This window comes from Bos grunniens, chromosome 16 (genome assembly GCF_055505025.1).
Source record: "Bos grunniens cultivar Pamir isolate PY7600 chromosome 16, Bosgru_T2T1.0, whole genome shotgun sequence".
NCBI lineage: Eukaryota > Metazoa > Chordata > Mammalia > Artiodactyla > Bovidae > Bos > Bos grunniens.
The window spans coordinates 2,193,250-2,220,775 of record NC_141180.1 but is presented as its reverse complement, the minus strand read 5'-3'; the positions used below and the strand labels follow the sequence as shown (position 1 = coordinate 2,220,775).

General features: G+C 51.1%; 1 protein-coding gene and 1 long non-coding RNA gene across 14 annotated transcripts in view; one reads left to right on the top strand and one right to left on the bottom strand.

Moving 5' to 3' along the window:
* LOC147356033 (uncharacterized) overlaps nucleotides 1-18,949 on the bottom strand; it is a 60,970-nt gene extending 42,021 nt beyond the window's left edge. For 2 of the 3 annotated variants that reach the window (XR_015142979.1, XR_015142977.1), the window contains exons 1-2: nucleotides 18,818-18,949; nucleotides 13,480-13,530 (exon numbers count right to left, since the gene is read on the bottom strand). This is a non-coding gene — a long non-coding RNA (uncharacterized LOC147356033). Of the gene's footprint in view, nucleotides 1-13,479; nucleotides 13,531-16,109; nucleotides 16,331-18,817 lie in introns of those variants that run through there. The other variant, XR_015142978.1, reaches the window with a different exon arrangement.
* The window catches only part of NR5A2 (nuclear receptor subfamily 5 group A member 2), a 134,543-nt gene continuing 112,962 nt past the window's right edge, over nucleotides 5,946-27,526 (top strand). For 3 of the 11 annotated variants that reach the window (XM_086343166.1, XM_086343175.1, XM_086343174.1), the window contains exon 1: nucleotides 5,946-12,478. In XM_086343166.1, coding sequence (XP_086199292.1) covers nucleotides 12,415-12,478 — 64 coding nt within the window. In that variant the 5' untranslated portion in view covers nucleotides 5,946-12,414. Of the gene's footprint in view, nucleotides 12,479-19,280; nucleotides 19,305-20,234; nucleotides 20,348-23,498; nucleotides 24,223-24,280; nucleotides 24,827-26,246; nucleotides 27,464-27,526 lie in introns of those variants that run through there. The other 8 variants (XM_086343165.1, XM_086343173.1, XM_086343176.1 and 5 more) reach the window with 7 other exon arrangements.

The window sequence follows — 27,526 nt, the reverse complement described above, 5'->3', positions numbered from 1 at the left end:
CCCATCACTTCACGGCACACAGATGGGGAAAAAGTGGAAATAGTGACAGATTTAATTTTCTTGGGCTCCAAAATCACTTCAGCCAGTGACTGCAGCCACAAAATTAAAAGATGCTTGCTCCTCAGAAGGAAAGCTATGATGAACTTAGTGTATTAAAAAGCAGAGACATCACTTTGCTGACAAAGGTTTGCATAGTCAAAGCTATGGTTTTTCCAGTAGTCATGGACGGATGTGAGAGTTGAACCATAAAGAAGGCTGAAGAATTGATGCTTTGAAATTGTGGTGCTGGAGAAGAATCTTGCAAGTCCCTTGGACTGCAAGGAGATCAAACCAATCCATCCTAAAGGAAACCAACCCTGAATATTCATTGGAAGGACTGATGCTGAAGTCAAAGCTCCAGCACTTCAGCCACCTGCTGCAGGATCCCATCAAAACAGGCTGACCTGCAGCAGGAACTGGGTGCCCCCAGCTCTAGTCTTGTTTTTTCAAGTGATCTTTTCATTTCTGGCATCTCAACTATGTCTTTCTTGAGGCTCACATGTTTGAGATTTTTAAAAATATATTCTCAAGTGTTCTGGCCTTTATTTTTTCAACTGGTGAAGGTTCCTGGGTTCACATCCATGTTTAAAAATAAAATAGGTTTTGGTTTTGCTATTAATGTCTCCCTTCCAATTGAACCAACATCGTGCTACCCTCCACCACTAAGTACGGGAAAATACCATCTCCTGTCCTGTGTCTGCTCGTTGTCCTCAATTTCCTTGACTTTTCACTGATGACTCATGAGCCATGAGACGACAGCTGTGACCGTGCAGGCAGGCCAAGCCGCACGGCTACGGAAAACAAGGGCACGACCACTGTGTACCTTCTGCTCGGTCCACGCGGACCAGGCTGTCTCTGGCATCTCTCGGGGGACATGCTGACCTTCCTCATTTGGCTTCTACTAGAGGCCTCTGTCTCTTCACGGGTCACCGGGGAGCACCGTGAGAATGTCAGTGACCATATGCCCAACTATTAACAGAGAGGAGTACTGAGAGCTGGGCGGGCTGTGTAATTCACCACGGCAACCGACAGGACACACTTGACCTTACTGGACAAGCCCGGAAGCCAGGTCTGGTCCGAGCTCCTTAAAGGATGGGGGAAAGCAGAGTGACAAGTGTCCAGACTCCAGGACCAGACAAAGGGGCCAATCACAGCTCCATTCCCGAGCTGACTGACTCCGGGAAAATACTTTAGCTTCATGAATCTCCACTTCCCTCCTCTTTTTTAAGTGTAGGTGATTTACAATGTTGTTAGTTCCAGGTGTACAGCACAGGGATTCAGAATATATAGTCTTTTTTTTCAGATTCCTTTTCCTTATAGACTATTATGAAATATTTGGTAGACTTCCCTGCACTATGCAGTAGGTCCCTGATGATTATCTATTTTATATATAGTAGTGTGTATATGTTAATCCTAAACTTCTAATTTATCTTTCCCACACCCTTTCCCACAGACTTATTCATAAATCTATTTTCTATGTCTGTGGGTTTATTTCTGAATGGCCAACAATAGGAGAATCGTAAGTTACAGAGGAGCCATCTAAAGGAACAGCAACCAGAAATTCAGAATTGTTTTAGAAAGAAACATATCGGATGGAAAAATACTGATCATATAATGTAAATGTCTCAAAGTGCAGACTGTAAGACAATATATACGACACCAATTTCGTCTGTATTTCAGAACTTAAAGACACTGGAAAAAGACTAGAAGAAAATATTTCAAACTGTAAGATCAGATCCTTGGAAGGAAAGCTATGACAACCCAGACAGTGTATTAAAAAGCAGAGACATCACTTTGCTGACAAAGGTCTGTCTAGCCAAAGCTATGGTTTTTCCAGTAGTCATGCATACATGTGAGAGTTGGACCATAAGGAAGGCTGAGTGCTTAAGAACTGAGGCTCTCAAACTGTGGTGCTGGAGAACATTCTTGAGAGGCCCTTGGGCTACAAGGAGATGAAACCAGTCAATCCTAAAGGAAATCAACTCTGAATATTCACTGGGAGGACTGATGCTGAAGCTGAAGCTCCAATACTCTGGCCATCTGATACAAAGAGCCGACTCATAGGAAAAGACCCTAATGCTGGGAAAGACTGAAGGCAGGAGGAGAAGGGGACGACAGAGGACGAGATAGCATCACCAACTCAATGGACCTGAGTTTGAGCAAAACGCCGGGAGATGGTGAAGGACAGGGAAGCCTGGTGTGCTGCAGACCGTGGGGTTGCAAAGAGTCGGACAGGACTGAGCGACAGTAACAAGGAAAGATCTCAGGATGCCAGGATTTCAGGTGACTCCCTTCATACCTGGCTGCATTTTCTAAGTTGTCTTAATCTCTTTTTCTGTACACATATCTACAGGTACCTAGATTTTTTACTTGAATGAATAAATGTGATCACACGCCCCTACTTTTTCTTCTCTTTGGCTTGGTTCTCCCACTCACGCAATGACCTGGCTTTGCTCGTCTACTATAAATCTTCACGAGACCCCCTCCAAGCTTTCCTGAGAAGGCTCTGTGTAGCTTTTCTTTAATGGCCACATTATAGCCAACGAAGTGGAGATTCTGTGATTTATTCAGCTATTCCCCAGTCGGTGGTTGGTCTCTCTGCTTGTATACTTCCATGCTCCCAGGACAGATGCTAAACACAGGCCAGGCTCTGCTCGGGTGGAATGGGGTTAGGACCCCGAGACCTCCACAGCCCCTCAGAAACCCCCTGTTACTTGGCCCACTCTGGGGTGCCCTCAAGGATGCTCCAGCCCCACTTCCGGAATGCTGCCTCTCATCCCTCCCAAGATGCTCTAGGGATGCACGGTACCCCCAGCATCCTAAACTCTGATAAAGCTCTCCTCCTTTCTCCCTTCCACCAGACCGAACTTCACAAGGTCTACTCTTCATCCCCAGCACCTGGTACAGCCTCCTGCACATTTTAGCTGATGAAGCAAACGGATGGATAGATAAATGAACACATGAAGATGCGAGTGAACAGACAGAGGCATGAATGTTAGGATGTTTTGAGGAACTACAAGTAGTTCTTTACAGCCAGAATACAGAATGAACGAGAAGGCAGGGGAGAAGACAGGTCAGAGAGGTTAAAAAAGAAAAAGTCAGGGGACATACGTACACCCATGGCTGATTCATGTTGATGTATGGCAGAGACCAGCACAATATCATAAAGCAATTATCCTTCAATTAAAAATGAATAATTTTTTTAAAATGGTCAGATCCTAAAGGGTCTTGTGTGATAAACAGTAAGACTATTTTATTCTAAAGAGTAGGGCAAACCACTGAAGAATTTAAAGCAGCAGAATAATTAATCACTTTAAAAAAAGAAATGTGTTAAGCAGGAGTGTGCGGAAAGGCCTGGAGGAAGCCAGAGCAAAGGCAGAGAACCATCGGGAGAGGACAGAGGAATCGGAGGTGGAAAGGATGCGCCGGCCACGGAGCTAGACCTGCTGTGCTCCCACTCAGCCGTCCGGCCATCCCCGGAGCTGTGGTCCATGCTGCATCTATGCTGAGGAACCAGTGGGAGAGGGGACACAGAGCCCACCAAGGGTCACACTGGTGACCAGTGAGGCGCCAGCCCAGACCTCGAGTCCCTCTGGCCCCAGGCCAGTGAGCTGTCCTGTCTGGATGTCGGAAACCAAGGCAAGAGCAGGACCAGAAGACGGGATGCCACTGAGGGATGTCAGGGAACAGAAGGGGCTGAGCTGGGCAACTGAATGGACACAGCAAGTTAATCGGGGAGATTTTTAGAGGGATACTCACATTTCTGATTTAGCAGTTTGACGGTGTCCTTCATTCAAAAAATTTGTCATTTGAAATGAAAGATGATGAGTTCCATTTGGGACATGCTGAATTGGATCTGCGCTTAGGATTAATTGATATTTATGTATATATTTATATTATGTAAGGACACTGTGCGTTACCAATTCTATGTTTCTATGTTTCCCCAGCTTAAATCTTCTAGCCATCAATACTAATAGTGTTAGTGGATATTTATGGAATGTGTGACAGGCATATAAACCATTTAATTAATAATAATTAGTTTCAGGGTTAGATGATAGCACGTATGTAAACAGATTCAAGGGCCTCGATCTGATAGATAGACTGCCTGATGAACTATGGACTGAGGTTCGTGACATTGGACAGGAGACAGGGATCAAGACCATCCCCATGGAAAAGAAATGCAAAAAAGCAAAATGGCTGTCTGGGGAGGCCTTACAAATAGCTGTGAAAAGAAGAGAAGCAAAAAGCAAAGGAGAAAAGGAAAGATATAAGCATCTGAATGCAGAGTTCCAAAGAATAGCATGAAGAGATAAGAAAGCCTTCCTCAGGGATCAATGCAAAGAAATAGAGGAAAACAACAGAATGGGAAAGACTAGAGATCGCTTCAAGAAAATCAGAGATACCAAAGGAACATTTCATGCAAAGATGGGCTCGATAAAGGACAGAAATGGTATGGACCTAACAGAAGCAGAAGATATTAAGAAGAGATGGCAAGAATACACAGAAGAACTGTACAAAAAAGATCTTCACAACCCAGATAATCACAATGGTGTGATCACTGACCTAGAGCCAGACATCCTGGGACGTGAAGTCAAGTGGGCCTTAGAAAGCATCCCTACGAACAAAGCTAGTGGAGGGGATGGAATTCCAGTTGAGCTATTCCAAATCCTGAAAGATGATGCTGTGAAAGTGCTGCACTCAATATGCCAGCAAATGTGGAAAACTCAGCAGTGGCCACAGGACTGGAAAAGGTCAGTTTTCATTCCAATCCCAAAGAAAGGCAATGCCAAAGAATGCTCAAACTACCGCACAATTGCACTCATCTCACACGCTAGTAAAGTAATGCTCAAAATTCTCCAAGCCAGGCTTCAGCAATACGTGAATCGTGAACTTCCTGATGTTCAAGCTGGTTTTAGAAAAGGCAGTGGAACCAGAGATCAAATTGCCAACATCCGCTGGATCATCGAAAAAGTAAGAGAGTTCCAGAAAAACATCTATTTCTGCTTTATTGACCATGCCAAAGCCTTTGACTGTGTGGATCACAATAAACTGTGGAAAATTCTGAAAGAGATGAGAATACTAGACCACCTGATCTGCCTCTTGAGAAATCTGTATGCAGGTCAGGAAGCAGCAGTTAGAACTGGACATGGAACAACAGACTGGTTCCAAATAGGAAAAGGAGTTCGTCAAGGCTGTATATTATCATCCTGTTTATTTAACTTATATGCAGAGTACATCATGAGAAACGCTGGACTGGAAGAAACACAAGCTGGAATCAAGATTGCCGGGAGAAATCTCAATAACCTCAGATATGCAGATGACACCACTCTTATGGCAGAAAGTGAAGAGGAACTCAAAAGCCTCTTGATGAAAGTGAAAGTGGAGAGTGAAAAAGTTGGCTTAAAGCTCAACATTCAGAAAACGAAGATCATGGCATCAGGTCCCATCACTTCATGCGAAATAGATGGGGAAACAGTGGAAACAGTGTCAGACTTTATTTTTCTGGGCTCCAAAATCACTACAGATGGTGACTGCAGCCATGAAATTAAAAGACGCTTACTCCTTGGAAGGAAAGTTATGACCAACCTAGACAGCATATTCAAAAGCAGAGACATTTCTTTGCCAACAAAGGTCTGTCTAGTCAAGGCTATAGTTTTTCCAGTGGTCATGTATGGATGTGAGAGTTGGACTGTGAAGAAGGTTGAGCGCCAAAGAATTGATGCCTTTGAACTGTGGTGTTGGAGAAGACTCTTGAGAGTCCCTTGGACTGCAAGGAGGTCCAACCAGTCCATTCTGAAGGAGATCAGCCCTGGGATTTCTTTGGAAGGACTGATGCTAAAGCTGAAACTCCAGTACTTTGGCCACCTCATGCAAAGAGTTGACTCATTGGAAGACTCTGATGCTGGGAGGGATTGGGGGCAAGAGGAGAAGGGGACGACAGAGGATGAGATGGCTGGATGGCATCACTGACTCGATGGACATGAGTCTCAGTGAACTCCGGGAGTTGGTGATGGAAAGGGAGGCCTGGCGTGCTGCGATTCATGGGGTCGCAAAGAGTCGGACACGACTAAGAGACTGAGTGCCTGGCTTATTGAATGTGTTCAACAAATGGAGAAATGACACATGAGGACATAAAAGGAAAGAGAAGTTGAAAACGTAGCAAAAAATCACATACCTAGTTACAACTATTCTAAATCTCACATATATTCTAATATTAATATCGTTGATCGGAATAAAACTTCAAGATCACAATAATGGCCCAAAAAAGACACTAAATTTAAGCACAGCACAATTAAGTTTGGTGGCATTCTATTGGGTGGTAATAGAAGTTAGTGAAAAAGAGAATGAATAATTGAAATCTCACAACAATTCCAAATTTTTTATTTACCTGAAAAATCAACTCTCTTTTCTCTTAATTATTAGCTAAAGATAAAGATGGTTTGTGGCTATCTGGGAAATACAAAAGAACTGGAAAGATCTAAAAATACATTAGTATCTAAATAAATAATGGTTGAGGATATAACTTGTTAGATTCATGGAAATAAAAATAGCAGGTAGAAAGTATGCCTCACTCTTTGAAACTCATTTTTGTTTTTCACTATTTCATACAGTATAAGACAACCTTTTTAAGTACTGGGTTGACAAAAAGTTCATTTGGATTTTTCCACAAACCTTACAGAAAAACCAGAACAAACCTTTTGGCCAACGCAATGTCTTCAATTAATCCTTTCTTTTTTTTGGTTTTATCTTTTCTTTCCCAAAACGTAACGTGCATTTATGCCCTTATTTTATTACTATCAGTAGATCAATGATTGATGTTTTGACTAATCACAGATTGCTGTGTGTTCAGAAACCCTTTAAGGATTGCTTACATGGGTGTGTGTGTGCACGCGTGTTCAGTCGCTAAGTCATGTCTGACTCTTTGCAACCCCAGGGACTGTAGTCCACCAGGCTTCTCTGTCCGTGGGATTTTTTTCAAGCAAAAATACTGGAGTGGATTGCCATGATATTTTAAAATCCTTCCTCATTTACCATTTTTTATTAAATGCTCTGTTATTTCACAAAGGATTGAGAGGACAAAAAAATAACAATACAACAGTGTGCATTAGAATAACTTCAACACAATCAAGATTGAGTTGTATGGCCCTATGGAAGATTTAGCCATGTGAATATTTCATTCTAGAGGAACACTTATTACTTGAAAGATCATTTCACTCATGCAGCTTACCAGACGATGTCAGGTAACATACAACCTTCAGGTCCATGAATTAAAAATGTCTGAGATCTGTTTGTGGCTCCATATCCTTTAGAAAATAATCACTATGTAATTTCTAGAGAAATCACTTTGGATGTTCCACATATCCAGCTTTTAAAAATAGTTTAGATAATTTAGTTATTTGCCTAAATGTTTTAAAAGGCCTTGAATGGAAACAAAATGGCACTGAATTTATTTCATTTACTCTAAATAAAGATATGAACCAAAAGTCATCAGACCCAGATCACAGATTGTGATAAACGTGGGGAACTCAACACAAGCCTACAGAAGAATCAAGTCTGAGAGATTTCAATTGCTGGAAGATTGACTAAGGCTCTGTTTAATTATTAGTGCTATAAAAAGTGAGTAATATTTACCTGGCCATAATAGTACTGTGTAAAAGTAGCTTATCTTTCCTGCCAGGTGCCCCATTTCTCACAGTTATTAAAAAGAATGAAAAGAAATCTTTGCATAGTCATTATTTCTCCAGATCCGCCACCCCATCATCTTATATGATTGGGGGCTTGCGGGCTGTTAAAGAAGCTGATTTTTTCTTTTTTTAAGTGCCAGTGCTAGCCCAGGTCTTAAATGAAATCAGTGACAAGTGGCTTTGTTAGTGAAGGGCACCAGCAAAAACAGCCCAGTGAGCAATGGGGTAGTATGTGGTATGTATGACCGTGGTAAAATATCTGCCTGCCAATGCAGGAGATGCAAGAGATGTGGGCTTGATCCCTGGGTCAGGAAGATCCCCTAGAGAAGGAAATGGCAACCCGCTCCAGGATTCTTGCCTGGAGAATCCCATGGACAGAGGAGCCTGGCGGGCTACAGTCCGTGGGGTTGCAAAGAGTTGGACGGGACTGAGTGTCTGAGCACACAAACTCCCCAGTAACTGGTACAATCAGTCCCATTGAGTGATGAGTCATGTAGGGTGCTTGTTCTTAGTAAATCCAAATACAAACAGACCCATGGGGCTTTCTGCTATGTGCTCACGCACAGTGCTGACCAGAAAACTGATTTTACAAGACTATCAGTTCCTAATGGATATGTCATAATGTCTTGGAAGAGCATATTCAGGAAGTTTACAGCAACTGTGATTCATTAACCCAACTTCAACATCATCATGCAATATGGGTTCAGATGACATTACTGAATGCTTTCTGGATTTTGGCAAAGATGTCCAGGAGTCATTAGTTATCTGTCAATCATTTACAAATCCTTTCTGAAATCAGTTAGCAAATAACGTTTTATCAGTATAAACAAGGGTCCTCGTACATGTGAGTCACTGCCGGTCTGCTCTATGGTGGTATCTGATGAGTTCGGTGGGATAGCGAAGGTGATTAAATGCCCACATCTGCCCAAAGGAGAGAGTTAGACTGTGCCTTGATTGGGAAAAATAATTACTAAAAACTGAGGTCGTAATTCCTCTTTTGCTTTTCCCCCAGCCTGGCTGGAACCTAAATTGTTCATTAACCATCTCTCGGGCTGAGTTCCGTGCACCTGTTATTTGTATCACATGTGAATGTTATTCCAGCCTTCTTTCACAAAAACATGTTCATTTCTCACAAAGTTCTGAGTGTCTATTCCTAGTCAATTAGCCTCCTAGATAAGCTTCAGAAGACCAAAGTAACTCATTAATGCGACATTTCCTCAGCATGCCAGTAAGTTCTGCAGGACATGAATAAGACAGGCAAATGGCAAATTGTATTTTTTAAAGGTTCTAGTGGGACTTAAGGGAACCCAGTACTACTATCATCTTTCAATATTTTTTGGTATATTTTGTAAATAAGCCTGTCTAATCAGATGTATATAACAAAGCATGGAATCCAGTCTTTTTTCTCGTTCCGTGTTTTATTAGCCACACACACGAAAGAAGAGGGCCAGAGCAAAGAACGCCGCGACGCTACTGAATTACAGACCGTGGGAGGTCTTCCGCAGGGTGTCAGGTCGTACCTGTGACTAAGAATGGGCGCCAAGAACAAAACGCAGAAAAGAAACTTGCATATATCTTCCGAAATTCCATTTACGGAAGATGAGTCTCTCACCCAAGACCCTGAGTCACATAGTCCATCATGGTTTTTAATGACATCAAAATGTGTATTGGAGGGCTTCCCTGGTGGTCTAGTGGTTAAGAATCCACCTTGCTATGCAAGGGACATCGGTTCCATCCCTGGTCTGGGAAGATCCCACATACTGCAAGCAGCTAAGCGTACGTCACGACTGCGGAACCCGAGCTCCAGAGCCACAGCTGTATGCCCACGTGTCAAAACCACTACCAAAGCCCGCTCGCCTCGAACCCAGACTGCCGCAAGAGACACCCCTGCAGCAGGAAGCCCACACACCACGATGGGAGAAAGCCCAGGCAGCAACGGAGACCCAGCACAGCCAAAAGTTTAACAGGAAAGTAGTTTTAAAAAATAAAATAAAGACTTCTGGGACTTCCCTGGTCCAGTGCTTAAGAATCCACCTGCCAATGCAGGGGACACAGGCTCAGTCCCTGACGACCCCACATGCCACAGGGCAACTAAACCCACCTGCCGCAACTACTCACGTCTGCACACGTAGAGCCCGTGCCCCCAGCAGGAGAAGCCCTCACACTGCAAAGGGGAGCGGCCCCCACTCAGCACAGCTAGAGAAAGCTGGCGCAAAAGCAAGACCCAGTGCAGCCAAAACACAAGTAAACAAATGAATCTTTTTAACTGGTGAAGATTGAAATAAAAAAAAAACAGTATATTACTACAGACTGAATGCAGCAGTGCAGGTGAGAAGGCAGCTTTATATTAAGCTAGACATTAAAAAGGCTTCTGAAAATGCTGCTTTTTAAAGATTCTTTTCCTTTGGAAAATAGCTCTTTTCAATCCTCAATGCGTTATCATAATACACCTTGAAAACAATAAATTAATATACTTATAACTAATAATTTTTACTTTCTCAATTTTAATTCCAAATGCAATAAACACTAATTGATGTAATTTACATGAGCAAAAACCTTTTGGAGTCCTCATAAGTTTTAAGAGAATAGCTGCTTCTCAGGGTCACACGTCACATCCCTTAACATTTACACGGGTACATTTCAGGTACTGTACCACATTATTGTCTGATTGCTTAAAGAAATAACAACAAAGAACTGACATGGATAATTAATAATCACCCAATCCTTTGTAGCTTGAAATATATATTTACTTGTCCAGCTAGAGACTTCACTTCCAGCCTCCCTTGAAGCTAAGTGTGAAAGGAAAAAGTGAAAGTGAAAGTTGCTCAGTTGTGTCTGAATTTTTTGTAACCCCATGGACTGTACACTCCATGGAATTCTCCAGGCCAGAATACTAGAGTGGTAAGCCTTTCCCTTCTTCACGGGATCTTCCCAACCCAGGGATACAACCCAGGTCTCCCACATTGAGGGCGGATTCTTTACCAGCTGAGCCATAAGGGAAGCCCAAGACTACTGGAGTGGGTAGCCTATCCCTTTTCCAGCAGATCTTCCCAACCTAGGAATCGAACCAGGGTCTCCTGCATTGCAGGCAGATTCTTTACCAATGGAGCTATCAGGGAAGCAGCTAAGTGTGCGTATGTGTCAAATTTCTGCCTAGTGAAATATAAGCAAAGTGTTTACACAGTACTTTCAGGAGATGTACTGAAGAAGGAACCCATGTTTTCTCCCTTCATCTGTTCTGCTCCCCAGTAGTGATGGCTCCTGGTAGTGATGGCCAGCCCCTAGCAGCTGTTTTGGAACATGGGGACAAGAGACAGAGGACAGAGAAAGGGAAGGAGTGAGGTCCTGCGTAACTTCATAGGGCACGGTACCATCCCTACCTCTGAATCGCTTTCATAGGAGAAAAATAAATGTCTTATTTAAACCACTGTCTTTCTGGTTTTTCTATTATATGCAGTCAAATTTAATCCAAAAAATATATAATTTTGATGGGGAAAATGCTGTACATAAACACTCTGGGTTTTTTAATGGAATCTTAGGCCAAACACACACACACACACACACACACACAAAAACTGCTCCATTAGCAAAATCAAAACATACAAGAAAATGACTAACTGTTCCACAACATAGGAAAAGACATGCATTGTTCTAAGAATCCAGATTTTATTACTTTGGAAAACAATTGAGATATTCTACAAGAGCCTAAAACTAACCTTGGTCATTTGAATAATATCTCTTTCATGTGAGGAGTAACCCTTTTTTTTCCCCCATGGATTCAAGGAAAGTATGATAATTTTTAAATTATGGCAAATGTATTTGCCAGCATTAACCTCAAAGTATGAAGTGTTACTTTTGGGGGGCAAAGAAATAGTCTGCCCTTTTAATCAACTGACCAATCTACAAACAAGCTAAGGTTAACTCCTCAGCTAATGAACAGGCAGGATAAAAAAAAAAAAAAAAGCTGGTTGACAAAACAAGAAGAGATAAATGAGCACAGGCTCAGCAAGCCTGCCTGAAGGGTTCCGAAGTGTCAATCATATGCCCGGTCATCACTTGGAGAATGAATGTCTGCCCACGTTATCATCTAAAATATATTTACAGAGGTCAGAAGAGCTACGTCCTCTTCTATGCAGAGAGGTGATGACATCCAGGGAGTATGTCACAAGCCTAAGTTTAGTTAGTGGATTTAAGCTGGTTTGCAGTTTTCCCCACTAAGTGTGATCTTCTGACCCCTCAGTTTTACAACCTTCTACTCTCTGCGCTGCACACCAACTCTCCACTTCTGAGTTAATCATTTCTGTGCCATTATCTGCCAAGAGTTCTTATCTCCTTTGCTGTCACTTTATAACAGGGTCCTCTTATCAACCTGCCTGGAGTCACATGATTCGTCCAAGCCTATCAAAAGTTTCCATGCCTCTGATTAGAAACCATCACGAAACTGGATACAAGGTTTACAGCAGATCACTAATGCTGGAAAAGTACAGAGTCCAGGGAAAGACGAGCTTGTAACTTTCTGGATTCTTGGAGGTTTTTTTTTTTTTTTCCTCTCTTTTTCTTAACTTTCACTCAGGGTTGTTGTAGTCTGATGTGTCCTGCCCAAGGCTTCAAAATTTGACAAGCTGCACTTCCTTCTCACACTCAATGATATCTGCTTTAAACCAAAGGACTGCCTATAATTTCATTAAGAATGTCTTCTAATTCGGATACTGGGGATTTACAAGAATCTCTAAAGCACGGACTTACACCTATTGGTAAGTAGGAGTTGCTCTATTTATTATCTATTTATTATCCTGCTATGACACTAATACATGTAATTCAATGCCATTGATGTATTTACTATTATCAGTCACTGCTTTTCCAGTTGTGTTTATTAAAAGCACGTAAGTCCATGTATATATCACACATTTATCTTTCTTGAAGTTAAAGAGGCAAATGAATATTTCAAATATTCTTATAGCCTTTGTTTTTGGATGTCATTCCACCAGCCTAAAATAGCCAGAAAACAAAAAGTACAATATATTCATTTCATCCCTAATATTTTCTGATACTTTTAAATGAGAAATAATAAACTAAAAGTTGAACCAGTTGAAACAAGTTAGCCATATGGAGTCATCCCTGATCCAACCTTAGCAAAGGCTTTCAACTGTCTGTGGAGTTCGAAGCCACACCACCGTGCATCTCATTCATTGTAGGCACTACAGAAAATTTTGCTTTTCGTTCCAAAAGACAAAATCAAAACCCAAAATCATACCGTCACTAGTTAAGAAGTTAAGGGTTACAGGTTTTCAAAATAATGAGTCTATCTTCTTTTTATAAACAGAATAAGTACACAAAGCTAATTTTCATTTTTAAAAAGTACAAGCAATGCCAAGTCACAAACGTTAATGTTACAGCAAGAACACTTTGAATTAACCCTAAAGGGTGAAAAAGAAAAGACTCCCAGACATCTGTCATTACTGCTCTGTGGGAAATCTTGCCTTTATTCCTCCGCACTCGTTTTTGAAGGCCCTAAGCCCTTTCTGCAGCACATTTCTTAGGCTTTGGAATGAATTGGAATGTCCCTGTAATTTGCAAAGGCCTGAGTTCCAGCTCTGCTGAGAAGGAAAACCAAGGTCTGGGTTTTTCCTCGTTCTCCCTTCATAACCAGCTGACTCCACTGAACGCAGTGATTGCTTTTTTATGGGTCAACTACACCCTAAAGCATATCAATTGAGGAAATGGCACACACACACAAAAAAAGTTCTGTACTTACGAAAAGGAAAACGCTGGGAAGGCAGGCAGAGTGCAACAGAATTCAATTGCTCTGCAGATAAAAAGAAAATACGGGTACAGAAATGAGCTGGAAGAGAACACAGGGGCGATTTCACATCTTTGCCCAGGGAGCAGCAGCCGGGCTCCTGGGCAAAGGGTCCCTGAAGGCGGAGGCCGCTGGGGCGAGGGCGCGCCCGAGCCGGGGGCGCGGGGGCGCGCGGCGAGGCCCGGAGATGCGGGGGCGCGCGGCGAGGGCGTGCTCGGAGACGCACCCACCTGTGGATGCGAAGTCAGCGCGCGGAAATCCGGGACCGCGCTCGGGGACCCTCACTTGGCGGCGCCAGCCCGGGGTGAATGAACCCGGTGCGGCGGCGGAAGGGACCGCCTTCGCGTTGCCTCGGCTCCCGCCCGGCGCTCAGGCCGCGCGGGGTCGGTGAGGCCGCGAGGCTGGACCCCCTTCACGTCTGGGGTCCGCAGGGTCCGGAGCCCCGGCGGCCGAGGGGTCGGGGTGGGGGCGGCCGTCTAATCCCGGAGGGACCGCTGGAGGCTGAGCCTCAAGAAGGTCCTGAAGAAGAGCCCAGGGGCCCACCCCGGCCCCCGAAACCTGTGCGGGCACTTTAGGGCGCCTCTAGATCACAGGCCGACCAAGAACAGTTTTCCGTTCAAAGAGCCCTCTCCCCGGACCTCATTCGAGGGCACCGTCCGCTCCGGGCCCAGGAACGCTCCCCCCACCTGCCTTACCCCCCAGGTGCCCGGGCATGGCAGCCCCGCCGGTGGCTGTGAGACGCCTTCTTTGGAACCCCCTGGTCACCTCGGGGAGGCTGCTGGCTCTGAGCATCATCTGCTCCACAGCGTAGCCTCCCGGGATGCTGGGGTGGGGGGGTGTCATTCCCGGGGTGCTGGGGGCACTTTCCGGGATGCTTGGCCAGATGGTCACTCAGGGGGACAGTGCTGCATCAGCTCCTTCAGTGCGTCCCTGAAGGCCAGTCGCCTCTAGAATGGGGGGGAGGGGTTCTGACCGCCCAGGGCAGGCCCACCGAGGAGAACCCCCTGGCGCAGCTCAGGGTGTCTGCAGTCCCTGGGGCTTTGATGGCAAATGGCACTTTGGGACCAGGGAGAGAAGCCCCCCAAACCGAGCCCATTGTATGTACAGTGCAGTCAGGGACTGAATTCTGCCTCAGTTTCTCTGTTCTGCTGGGAACGTGCCTGTTTATCTAAAAAGCAGTCTCTGTGGGTCCAAGCTGGCATGACAGTTTTATGTATTCGTGGTGCCATGACAACTGCATGTAGTCTGTGCTCATATAGAAAAGTGAAAATAAGACACCGATCGGTGTGTCTTCTGTCTGCAGGGCTGTCTGAGAGCATGAGAGCAGCAGACCTGGGCTATATCTAGATTGTTCCCTTCAAGGGAACTGGCCTCAGATGCCCTCCAGACTCTCGGTTTCTGGCTTAGGTTTTTTACATTCTCATAAATAGGGTGACATTACAGAGTGCTATGCAGTAATAGTTTGAGAGAGAGAATAAAGTATTTGTCTATATCAGCAAAAGAGCCAAATCCGTGTCGTAGGAAACATGTCATCTAAGGAATAGGCAGCAACCCTCCAGCTATGTGCTCGACGTTATGGTTGATTTGTGTTAAGTTTATGTAATTCTTCTAACTAAGTGCATTTCAAAGAATATTTTACAGTCTATATAATGTTGCATATGAGCCACAGTAAGTTCTGTGTAGCTAGGGTATATAATAGGGGTTCCCTGGTGGCTCAGATGGTAAAGAATCCACCTTCAATGCAGGAAACCAAGGTTTGATCCGTGGGTCAGGAAGATCCCCCTGGAGAAAGGCATGGCAACCCACTCCAACATTCTTGCCTAGAGAATCCCATGAACCAAGGGGTCTGGCGAGCTACAGTCCACGGGGTTTCGAAGAGTCAGACAGGACTGAGTGACTAAGCACGCACACACAGGGTACCTAAGACACGCGAAAGTGCTGCCTGGAGGCTGTGATGCCAGTGCTACTCTCTGGGCCCCTTGGTGCTCTCGGAGACTGATTTTACTCGGGTGATAAGCTTCGGCGAGCTCTGTGCCCTTGAGGGTCTCTGGAGCAGCGTCTCACAGTGGGCAGTAGACAGCTGGCTGTGTCGCCCTAACCTCTAGCCAGCTCCGTTCACAGTGCAGTTGAGAACACAGTCACCCACGCCCGTGCTCTGGTCCTCAAGCTGGGCTCAGGCGGCCAGTTTCGTCTGGGAAGCTGAGCCCAGGAGCCTCCTCTCCTCCCTGGCTCCTGCCCGCCTCCCAAACACTGCTCCCGAGATGCTCTGTACTGGCCTGGATCTGCAACTGTGATGGGACTTAAAGGACTTCTTTAATGAACCAAGAGAGATATACAGAGAAAGCGAGAACAGAGGTTGGTGATGCTTTTTTCCTTTACTTGACCCTTCCACCCAGACACAATGTCTAGGGTTATCTTGGCTTTAGCCTTGAACTTGAACTGAGCTAGAGAAGGGCTCTGGGACTGTCTCCCTCCACGGTCCAACCTCCCCAAACAGCTCCTGGCATGCTCTATGCAGGGCAAGAAGCAGACATCTCGACCCCCAGTCCAGAACCTCCCTTTGAGGGTTCGTCCTTACTCCTCACCTTGTTGGAACTTCTCCGAGAAATCCACTTGGCTTCAGGGAGCTTCAGGAATTTGGGGGGCACTGTATCCAGGGAGGGCCTAGGGGAGAGCTGAATATGAATGGTGTGAATATGAGAGATGGAGCCTGGAAAACCCAAGTGGACTGAAACTGACCAGGCCACTCAGTAAAGTCTGCCTCCTCCTCAGTCTTTCAGGAAGCTCTGTTATGTATGTTTACATGATTCATAAGAAAAGATATATTTAACTTTTACAACTCAAATAAGCAGAACATCTGCAGATAATGTGACTGAGTCCTGAAGACAGTGTCAAACACTGTAAGACAGTGCAGTTGGCAAGAACCTTCCACTAGAAGGACCCATTTTTCATGGTCCTTAGAATGACTGGGCTTCCCAGATGGCGCTAGTGGTAAAGAGCCAGCCTGCCAAAACAGGAGACTTAAGAGTTGTGGGTTCCATTCCTGGGGCAGGAAGATCCCCTGGAGGAGGGCATGGCAATTTTCTTGCCTGGAAAATCCCATGGACAGAGGAGCCTGGCAGGCTACTGTCCATAGGGTCCCAAAGAGTCGGACATGACTGAGCAACTTAGCATGCAGAATGGCTAGTGACTCCTTTCCTAAGTGTTTTCCTTACAGAGGATGCTTTGGGGGAAATTAGGGGGAAAGGGAAAAAGATAAAAAAAACTGATATTAATAACAATGTGGTGGGCTGCTCTCCTGACACGATCACCTGCATGGAATATTTATTTTATTTAAAAAAAGGTTTTCTTTGTGAACCTTATTTTGTTGTTTAGTCACTGAGTTGTGTCTGACTCTATGCGACCCCACAGACTGTGGCCCACCAGGCTCCTCTGTCCATGGGATTCTCCAGGCAAGAATACTGGAGTGAGTTGCCATTTCCTCCTCCAGGGGATCTTCCCAACCCAGGGATCAAACCCGGGTCTCCTGCATTGGCAGGCAGATTCTTTACCACTGAGCCACCAGCGAAGTCCAAGTCTTCTTTTACTGATGGGAAAAAAAAAAAAAAAAGAACTTAGAAAGGTCAAGTGATTTAGCCAAGGTCATTCAGTTTGTCAGAAGAGTGGGCTGTAAGTGGAACCCATGGATGGGGCTCTGAAAACCGTGCATTTTCCTCAAGGTTATACCTTTCGCCCCTGTTGATATAAAGAAGTGATGATCACAAGCAATGTTGATCTATTCAGACTTTCTCCCGAAAGGCATTTTGGACTTAAGAAAGACACTGGTCAATGGCCCTTTGTCTTCCTCCTCCATCCACAGTGCAGATCAGGTTTAGAACCCCCAAAAGTTTGAAAGGGTGGGCTCGGGCGGCATCTGGAGCCCTGAGGGCAGAGCAGCAATGGGGAGTGGGAGGCGGTTGGGGGGTGGGGTTGGGTAGAGGGCAGTATGGGGGTGTGGGGGGAGGGAGGCCCTGCTTGTCTCAGACTCTGGAATTTCCTGAAAGGATCTTTGACGTTGAGCTTGCAGTTCTGTGGCCTCTGGTGACAAGGCATGGGGCCATTGAGCGGATGACCAGGAAATAGAAAATTCACAGCATCCACTTGTTATCATCAGAGGTATGAGGAAGGCAGGGAAATCCCTCAAAATGAGGGCGTTTATAGAGGACTTTTTATTCCTATATATAATAAAGAAAGTCGTTCAGTCATGTCCGACTCTTTATGACCCCCACGGACTATACAGTCCATGGAATTCTCCAGGCCAGAATACCAGAGTGGGTAGCCTTTCCCTTCTCCAGGGTGTCTTCCCAACCCAGGGATCGAACCCAGGTTTCCCGCATTGCGGGTGAATTCTTTACCAGCTGAGCCACAAGGGAAGCCCAATAGATCAACATTTTACTCCTAACAAACAAGCAAATGTCTCCTGGAGGGAGGGGACAGGGAAAGAGTTTAAACACCGCCCCCCGCCCTTTTTAAGCGCTTTGACAAAGCCGGGTGTGTCTCCCACGCCAGGCGCTAACGTGCTTTCACAGTAAACGCAGCTTCTGGCTGCGGGTCTGGGCGTCTGCAGCCTCAGGGTCCCAAGGCTCCATTGCCTCCACTGGTCTCTGTGGGCCTGGAAAGAAAACTGCTCGGAACCCGCCCCCCGCCCATCCCGTCCCCGAGGCGACGCCCCACAGTATCCAGACGAGGAACCCAGGGGAAAGCGAAAGGATTCGCCCCAAGGCTCGGCGCACCCTGGCCACCACCTCTTAATTACGAAAGTTGTTTTCCAGTTGGATGCAGGTTGGAAAAGGACCCTCTGAATCGCACGACCCGCGACCCCTCGGGGGACCCTAACTTGCCCACGCGGCAAGTCCCGGGGGGACGGTCCCCCGCAAGCCCCGCCTTTCCAAACCCACACTTTGCTGGGTAAGAGGCACCCACAATGCTCGACGGCCGCAGCTCAGCGGGTCCGGCACCCTTAGATTTTAAGAACCCCCTCCCCGGGGGGCTTCCCTAAGACACAGCCTCGCGGCGGTCCATCCCCGAACGGCCCCAGCCGGGGAAGGGGAAGCTGGGCAGCACGTCACCCCTTCTCTCGTGAAGCTTCCAGTCTGGCCAGAGTTAGTGGGACGTCAGTCTAGAGTTATCTAGTGCTGGGATCCGAGTTCCTGCTCCGGGGGGCTCTGGGGAGTGGGATCGCCTGGGGAGCAGCTCTCACCCAGGGCTTGGTGGTCTGCTCTGGGCCAGCAACGCCCTCGTGAATGCCACTCACCGTTCTGGTTTGTCCCCAACAACCTGGACGGGGTGGTTCCCAGAGCTGAGTTGCAGCTCACTCGTGCTTCCATTTCAATTACAGAGAGGAAAGCTAGATTACATTGGCGGATTCCCAGGTGGCGCTAGTGGTAAAGAGCCAATGCAGGAGACGTTAAGAGAGGCAGGTTCGATCCCTGGGTTGGGAAGATCCCCTGGAGGAGGGCATGGCAACCCACTCCAGTACTCTTGCCTGGAGAATCCCATGGACAGAGGAGACTGGCAGAACCCAGTTCTTAGGGTCGCAAAGAGTCAGGCAGGACTGAAGCGACTGAGCGCACAGATTAGGTTGGACCAGCACCTACCCAAGATTAGGTCCCAGCCAGCTCCTTTCGCAAGACCGGATGTCCCCGTTCACCTCGAGGGCGGTAGAACGCGCCTGGATCCCTGGGCTGGGGCAGTTCTCTGCAAAGTAGAAGTTCTGCAAGGACGCCTTCATACCAAGGGCGGTAGGTTCTGATACTCCAGGCCAAAGTCTCCCCAACCTCACCTTTCCCTCGGGACAAAGATGCGAGTCTGTCTGGGGAGGGCTCGAGGGGCCTTGGTTACCCAGGAGTTGTGTCACCTTGCGTTTTCCTCGCTGGTCAAGAGGGGCCGGAGATACACTGAGATGCTCCCATAGTGAACCTGCTCGCATCGCTGTTGGCGGCCACCCCACCAGGCAGTCTTCCGGGGTGGACGGTCTAAACTGGCTGCCCTTCTACCTCCTGGACTGGAGGTTGTTTTCGAGGATGTCGGAAGTAGTTATTTACGCAGGCGTCAGAAAAAGATTAAAAAAAAAAAAGACACGACTTTTCACCTATTCCAGTTTATTTTCTGAACGCTTTGGCCAATTCCACGCTCTTCGGTAACTTACGTGTCTGCAGGAAAACTTAAGTCTTAAAAAAAGTGCTTCCAGCTCGGGGGTGGGACGCCTCCACCCCAGCCACCCCGCCCTCCAGCTCGGGAGCGCGACTCCAAAGTTCTTGCTAAATTTAATTTTCAGAGGAAAGCAAAAGTGACTTCTGATGGGCTTTTCGAGTAGCAGGGGCGGAGAAATGAAACAGAGCCCGCGCTTCAGCGGTGTGTTCTGTCTCCCCCCAGGCTGGCCTGGCCTGGCCTCGGAGACTTTCTGGGGAAAGGGCGGAGGGATGGGGTGGGAATCTAGATTTCTTCTGAAGAGTAGACACATGCTCCGAGAAAAGTATTCCGGTTTCTCCAAAGCACCAAAAAGTCGGAATGGAGGAGGTGCTAGACATGGTTTTCAAGGATGCGGATTTGCAAGTTTTTGACGGGTTGGGATGGGTCGTGGCGGGGGGGGGGCGGGGGGCGGGGGGCGGGGGGGGCGGGGGGGTGCTTCCCCCACCCAGGCGCGCGAGGACAAGAATCTTCCTTGCTGTTCCTCCGGGGACCCGTGTTGTCGAGTCCAAGAAACCAGTCCTGAAAATCTTGACATTTTACGGCTTTGCAGACTGCACGCGGGAAGTGCGCGCGGCCGGCAGGCACGCCTCAGGTCAGGTCAAGGGCAGGCGGTGCCCGGCGCGCCCGGGAACGCGACGCCAAGCTGCGGGCAGGGGGAGGCGGGAGGGCCGGGCAGTAGCCTCCTCGTGGGCCGGGGGCGCGAGACCCCCTCCGCTGCTGCCCGCGGGCGCAGGGGGCGCACGGCCCCATGACGCTGAGCCTGGATAAAATATGCCGGGACTGCGCTTCTCAAGCTCGTCAAGGCTGCGGGAGCCTCCCCGAGCCATCATCTTTCGTAATTGCAACCGTCAATCAAGGCTTCAAGACAAAGTCAGAACCGGGAAGGGCGAGCCTGGAGACCGGCCCCGTAGGACGGGAGATGGAGGCGTGGGGGACGCGGGGAGCGAAGTTTGCAGGGGAGCGGAGAGCAAGTTGAGTATGTTGGGGGTGGCTGGAGCCGGAGCCGTCTCACTGGGCCTCCGGTCCCCACCAGTTAACTGCCCCGCAGCAGGGGTGGCTTCCCCGGGGCTCTCTACCGGGAGGCCGCAGAGGCCAGACGTCCCGCGCTGAGGGTGGGAGGCGTCCGCCCGCGGGCCCCGGCTTTGTGATTCCAAGGCGGTGGGTGTATACTTAGAGCGCAGACCACCCCCAGGCCTGGACTAGTAGACCACCCCGGCCCTGCCCCTCAGCCCCACCTCCCCGCCCTTCCTGGCGTCCGCGCCTCCCCCGCACTGCCCCCGGCCCCAGCCTCGCGCTGCGGCCTCTGCCACCTGGAACCATCCCCAGGTAACCTTCCCGGCACCGCGGGCGGGCTGGGCGCCTCCTCCCGGCGCTCTGCTTCCTCCAGGGTGTTCGGGGAGACGCCCAGGCCCATCCCAGGTCACAGGGCGAGCGGCTCCGGCGGAGGCCCCCTGCCCCGCGGAACTGAAGGGGCAAGGACCGGAGGGAGTGCGGGGAGGGGGAGGGGTGCGCCCGGAGCCGGCCTGCTGCCCAGACCCCACGCGGAGCGCCCGGGGGGAAAGATGACCGGCCCTCGGGTCTCTCCCGCGGGAGGTTTCCCGCATCGTCCACTAAAGGCGGGGTTTCCACGTCCCCCGGAGGGATCGGCATAGCTCTGGCCCTCGGGACAGCCCTCTCCCGCCCCGTTCCTGGAACGAGCCCTCGGGGCCAGGGGTTCTCGGGAAGGGAAGTTTTCTCCAGGTCTGAGGCCACCTTCGCATTCGGTGCCCGTTGGGCTCGCAGCCGACCCGGCAGAGCCGTGGCCTGGACTCGACCTTCAAAGCAAGGCGAAACCTTTCCGCTGTTACACGCCTGCGCATTCTTTGAAGAGTCGATTTTAAAAAACCCTGACCCGGCCGCCTTTCTCACCCCGTCGCCGCTCCCGTTTGTGAGACAAATGGGTGCAGGTGGCTGTCTATCACCCTCATGCCAGGCCTTTGGGGAGCGAGGAGAGGGGAGAGTGGCCTCCACACTTGTGTGGCCTCAACAGGCCCTCTCTGGGCTGAGGCTGCGCTCTGAACCTGACCCCGACCTCTGCCTGCAGCCAGGTCAGGCACTCCTCATGCGCGGGCAGAAACGGGCCATACTGCAACCCGCGGTCCTGTTAGACGCTCTGCATCCTTCTCTCAACCCTCCCGACCTCTTCCTCCTGCTCCAGCAACCGGCGGGCCTTCCCTCCCTCACTGGGGGGAGCACTAGAGCCCCCCACGCCCAGATGCCAGCCTGGTGTTGGTAAGGAGGGTCAAAGTGCCCCCAGATGCTCTCTGCAGTGGGAGGGCTTCGTAATAAACTTATTCTGAAAGTTCATGTGAATCCACACGCAAGGTGCTAGCATTGACTTGAGCCCTTTCTGAGCTTCATTCACAACGATGCTTACAGCAACCAGGCAATACTGAAAATGACTGACTGTGATATTGTCACCAAAATCTGAGCATCAGAATGGTCACTGATGTCGGCAACTGCAACCCACTCCCCTTTACCACCTAAGGGGCGGCCTTCTCACCAAGTTGAAAGGTTTTCGTGAAACCTGCAGATGCTACTAAAACTGAGGTCTGAATAACTTCGACTCTGAGTACTGTATGTTAAGCAGCAAAGTGACAGGTCAGTTCTGAGAGGCAGCAGTGTGTGAATGGCCAGGCCTGGGATGTGGTGAGCAACCCATTTCATTCAAAAGTGTGGATTATGTATGGCAGTGATTGGAGTACTTTTCAATTCATCAGATACTGGACTGGCCAGTTTGAGTATGTGATCTCTATGCCATTCACACAGAATAAATTCAGAGCCTTTGAGATTCAAATTCACCCCCTTGTGGGTGGACTCTCAGCTGATACTGAATATGAGGCGTTTCACATGCAGTCAGGAGGCTGGGGATAGAGTGTTTTCATCTTGTTGAGATGAGATCTGAAAACTTTGAAGATGGGGCTGGGCTGGTGTGGAAGAGCTTGCATAACAGATGGTTCTTTAAAACTTTTTTTCAAGTGCTGGGCCTCTGGGCCTCAAGTGGCCCGTCCCACCCCAGAGACCTGCGGATGAAGAGGAAGCCGGCGCTGCTCTTTGCATTCAGTATGGAAACACGGCTCACTAACATTTTAGGAAGTCTGTCGCCAGCCTGATCTGGGGGCTCGAGGAGGCGGGTGGTGTTTATAAATGAGCGAAGGAGCTGGAGGAGAATGGGGGGCTGGGGAGGGCCGTTCGGATTCGAGGCAATTGCGCCAACTCTCGGCGACACGGCTGTTCGCTCCTGAGCAGGTGGACCGCGCCGCTGGGCCCCTCTGGGGGCGGGGTGGGGGGCTGTGGACTCGTTGCCGAGAGGAATGGGGCCCGGAGACCCTGGAGCGCAGACCAGCTCTTCTTTTCTCTCCTGGTTTGTTGAAACGCGTTCAACTCCCCCTCACCTAGCGCGCACGGTGGGCGCACCCCCGCGGGCTTCCCCCCTTCGCGCCGACACCTCCAACCAGCTTCTCCTCGGCCGCCGCGCTCAGGCAGAGGTCGCCTCTCAGCCGCTCTAAGACCCGCCGCGCGCACATCCCCCGCCCCGGGCGGTGTGGGAGGGGGCGAGGCGGGGTGAAGAGGTTGGGGCGGCGAGGGGCCGGGAAGCCTGGGCCTCGTCCTCATTGGCTGGCGCCTGGGGTCCGACCCGAGTCCGGAACCCGCGTCCCCATCCCCGGCCCTCACCCCTCATCCCGGCCTCCCCCGACCCGGTCCTCCTCCCCTCCCTCTCCCCCACCCCCAGCCTCGCCGCCCCGGGGCTGCAGAGGACCGCTCCCGGACGGGAGTGGACTAGGCGGCGGAGGGAGGCTGGAACTTCCAGCTCCACGCCTGAGAGTGAGCGAGAGGGAGGCAGACACGGGAGAGGGGCGGAGAGGAGACGGAGGCCAGAGACCGCGCGAGCGGGAGACCCTGCGGATCCCGAGCGGAGGGCAGCAGAGGGCGGGGTGCGGGTCGCCGAGCCGAGCCGTCCGGGAGCCGCGGCGGCAGCAGCAGCAGCCGCTCGGCCGCCGCCTCCGCTGCGCGCCCGGAGCTCGGCCGGACGCGCCCCCGCGCCCCCGGCAGCTGCGCCCTAGCCGAGCCGGGCCCCCCGGCCCGGACGCAGTCTTCGCTCGGTGCCCGCCGCTTCCTCCTCGCGGTTCAGGGGCGGCTGAGGAGCAGCGAACCTGGACGGGGCTCCGGGGTCCTGACGGCAGCCCCGGAGGCGACGGGGACGCGCTCCGGAGCGCCTGCGAGAGAGCAGCCGGCCGGCCGCCCCCTCCTTCTTCCCGGCGGAGTTGAAGCCGTGCCGCCCGCATTCAGGTGCAAGGCTTCCGGACGGACACGGACCCCTTGCCCCCGCCCGCGGCCGCCTTGTCATGCTGCCCAAAGTGGAGACGGAAGCCCTGGGACTGGCTCGGTCGCATGGGGACCAGGGGCAGATGCCGGAAAACATGCAAGGTAAGGAGGCGCTCGCGGCGCGCGGCTCCTGCGGCTCCCCCGCCCCCGGCTCGCCCCGCGGGCTGCAGCCGCCGGCCCCGCGCGGGCGCTGGACTGACCGCCCGGCGCTCGCCGCCGCGGGGCTGCTGGGCTGCGGGGCGGCGCGCGGGCGTCGGGCCCCGTCCCCAGGGAAGGCATAAAAGTTTATGGCTCTTGAACAATGCGGGGCGGGGATTTTCCGAGCAATGCCTAATTGGCCGCTTCTAATTAAGAAGACAGGCTTCGAGCTCCGGCGACCGAAGCCGGGGCAGCCTCTGTCTAGAGATCTAATTATTCCAACGATCCTTCTAAGAAATGGAACTAATCTCGGAAAGCCCGAGCAGGTTCCCGGTCACTCGAATCGGGGGAATTTGAACCAGTGCTCTTGAGTGCAGAAGAAACCTCTGCCTGGGAAAGTCAGCTGCAGAAAGCGCAGGACCTCGGGGAGAGCTGGCTTAGCGGTGTCAGGACGCCAGGGCACCCTGCAGCCCCGGCGCACCCGGGGAGTCGGCTGGCATTGGAACAACTTCTTAAAACGGCAGGCAGAACTGGAAAGAACCAGTTGTCTCCAGCCGGGCACTGCGGAGTGAGTGCAGGGCGGGGGCGGCGGCTTAGCTTCCAGCCTCTTCGGTCGGATACCTGGGAATGTGGAAGTCCCGTTTGTTTCCCAAGCTTTTGATTGCTAACAACAAGCGCGAGGCCGAATAGCAAATCCCGTAGGCTGTATTTTCGCCACGTTCCAAAAGAAGCGATTCTAGACCCTGGCCGTGTTAAGCCCTTCAGAAGTTTATCGCAGTTGCTCGGGGCCAGGGAGGGAACAATGCTAGGAAAAGTCTCCGGTGCCCTTCCAACCTCGCCCCTGCCAGCGCGCAGGATGTGCGGGCCGGCGGGCCTGTGATTCCGAGCGCTTCCTGCCATCCCCTCGAGTGAACTTGAAAGGGCCGGGGACGCGCCGAGAGCAGAGTTCAGGGCTGGCGCCCGCGGCCGTGCGAGAGAGGCGGCGCGGGAGCCGGGGCCTGAGGTCGCCCCGCTGTTTGGAGACGAGGGGACGGCGGGAGGGCGTGCGTCCCCGCCGGTGGGGTCGGTCATGGCTAGAGGATCCTGGGGTCTCGCCCAACCTCCAGGGAGGGCCGTGGAAGTCCCCGGGGACCGAGCCCCTAGAGTCTAACCTGTAGGCTGGCTGCCCCGGGGAGGACCCGGTTGGCCCAAAGAGGCTTTCCCGCCGGGCACCTGGGATTCTGCGAAGCGGGCCCAGGGGAAGCAGCCCCGGGGCGCCGCATCGGGCCCCTCGGCCGCCACTGCCGAGGAATGTCCCTTGGGCGCCCTCGGAGCCGGCGAGATGCTGGCGTCCAAGGGAAAGTTTCGGCTTCTCCTTCCCGTGCGCGATTCTGAGCGCCTCGGGAAAAGAAGCGCAGGGAGAAGTTGGAGCAGGAAGTCGGGTGGGGGTAACACGGGAGGAAGATAGCACTGTGGTATTTTCTTTGTAAAATTCGAGAGGGCCGTTCCTGACCCGATCCAGCGCCCGGGGCAGAGAGCCGGCCTTCCCTGGTGCCTGGGGCTCTGGGACGTAGCCGGCTGCTTGCTCAGCCCTGGGGTGGAAAGCTGGTGGAAAGCGCCCGGCGCGGCTTCCTCCAGGCGACGCGCGGCCTGCGGCCCGAGGGGAGCCCCTGGGGACGCGGACTCCACGCCCTGGCCTGGGCCGCGCCGCGGTCCGAACCGTGGCGGGTGGGGGAGAGGTGCAGCAAAGGGACCCCCTACCGGGTCCCGGGACTGTTCGGGGAACTCGTCCACGTGCCTGGGCGGTCTCTGCCGTCCCAGGCGCCGGCGTCCCCCGCTGCCTTCTCAAGACCGGGACTTCTTTGCTCGAATGCGTTGGATTCTCTGAAGACTCACTCGAGCTACAGCACGTGGGCGCCTCTGAAAGATGCCCAGGTCTCGCACCACGGCGTCGGTCTCCCCACGCGGCCTCGGTCTTGGAATTTTCCAAGAGGGTCCCCAGCCTCGGTCTTTAAGATGTCGGATCCCGAGGTGCGCACCGGGTCCCCTACCTCTTCGCACCTCTCTGGGGCTAAGTGAAGAGTTTACTTTGCTGGGGAAAGGGGGAAGGAGAAAGGCGAAAGGCATACACTTGGAAAAGTACACTTTTTCCCCTGTCCGAAAACACGCCTGGAGACAACAGTCACGACCTTTCAGGAGAGTGAGGCTATGAACAAACTTCTGGAAACCTCAGCTTCAGCCAAAGCCCAGGCTCCCCAAACCCGAGCGGGGACCTCCCTTGGCCCCCGCGAGAGGACTGCGCTCTGTGTCTCTATTTCTATTTCTCGGAGCTCAGACGCCTGCCTCGGCTTTTCCCATCTTTTCCTGGAACCCCCCCTCCCCAAACTCCGGTAACTCATCCCGATCTACGCCCCAACCCAGGACTCCATGTCTCGGGAGAGGCTCCCGGTAGGGGGGTCAGTCGAGAAGCGCGGCTAGGGACCCCCCACCCCCACCCTAAAGGCCCTTTCCAGAAGCCCCCAGAACCCGTAAAGAAAACAGAACTGTATTTAAAACAAACAAACAAACACACAACTCTTTGGCCAGGAGGCCACAGTGGTGCTGGAGTGTCCTGGCACTTTGGGGATGGGTGGGGGGCCTGTTGTCTCCCTTTCCTTTTCGGTAAACAAATCAGAGGAAACTCCTGCCGGCTCTCAGTTCCCCCATCCCCCGCCCAGCCCCGCCCCGCCCCCTGAAAATGCCACTGATTAACTTAAAACAAACTTGACTGGGGCGTTCGTGCGCCTGTGTGTAGCCCCAAGTTGAGCAAGGGGCGAGAGGCAAGTGCGCCCCGGGGTTCGCAGGAGGTGCCCGGAGGCTTCGGGCGGCGGCCGGGCCGCGCGGACCTGCCCTCGGCGTCCCCCGCCTTCCCCGGCCCGTGGCCCGCGCTGCGAGGCTCCCCCGGCGTGGACCGAGTCTCCGGGAGGGGCCGGATCAGGTATTACCTGGGTCTCCCGGCCTCCGCCCCTCCCGCGCAGTTTTTCTCGGTCTTAGAGCTGCGAAGACGCCTTCCCCGGACTGCGTCCGGAGCTGGACGGTTACCCGATCCCTGCAGGGAGCCGCGCGAAGCTGCCGCCTGATTTCTGTTTAACAGGGGAGCTCGAGGTGTTTATATTTTGCAGTGATGATCGGAAACATGTGAAGTTCATTAAAGGACTTAAGTACTTCGCGACGAAACCAAACTCTCGTGTGTATCTTTTGCTTTCCTTCTTTTCCTTCTTTTTTTCTTTCCCTTTGCGTCCGTGCTCCC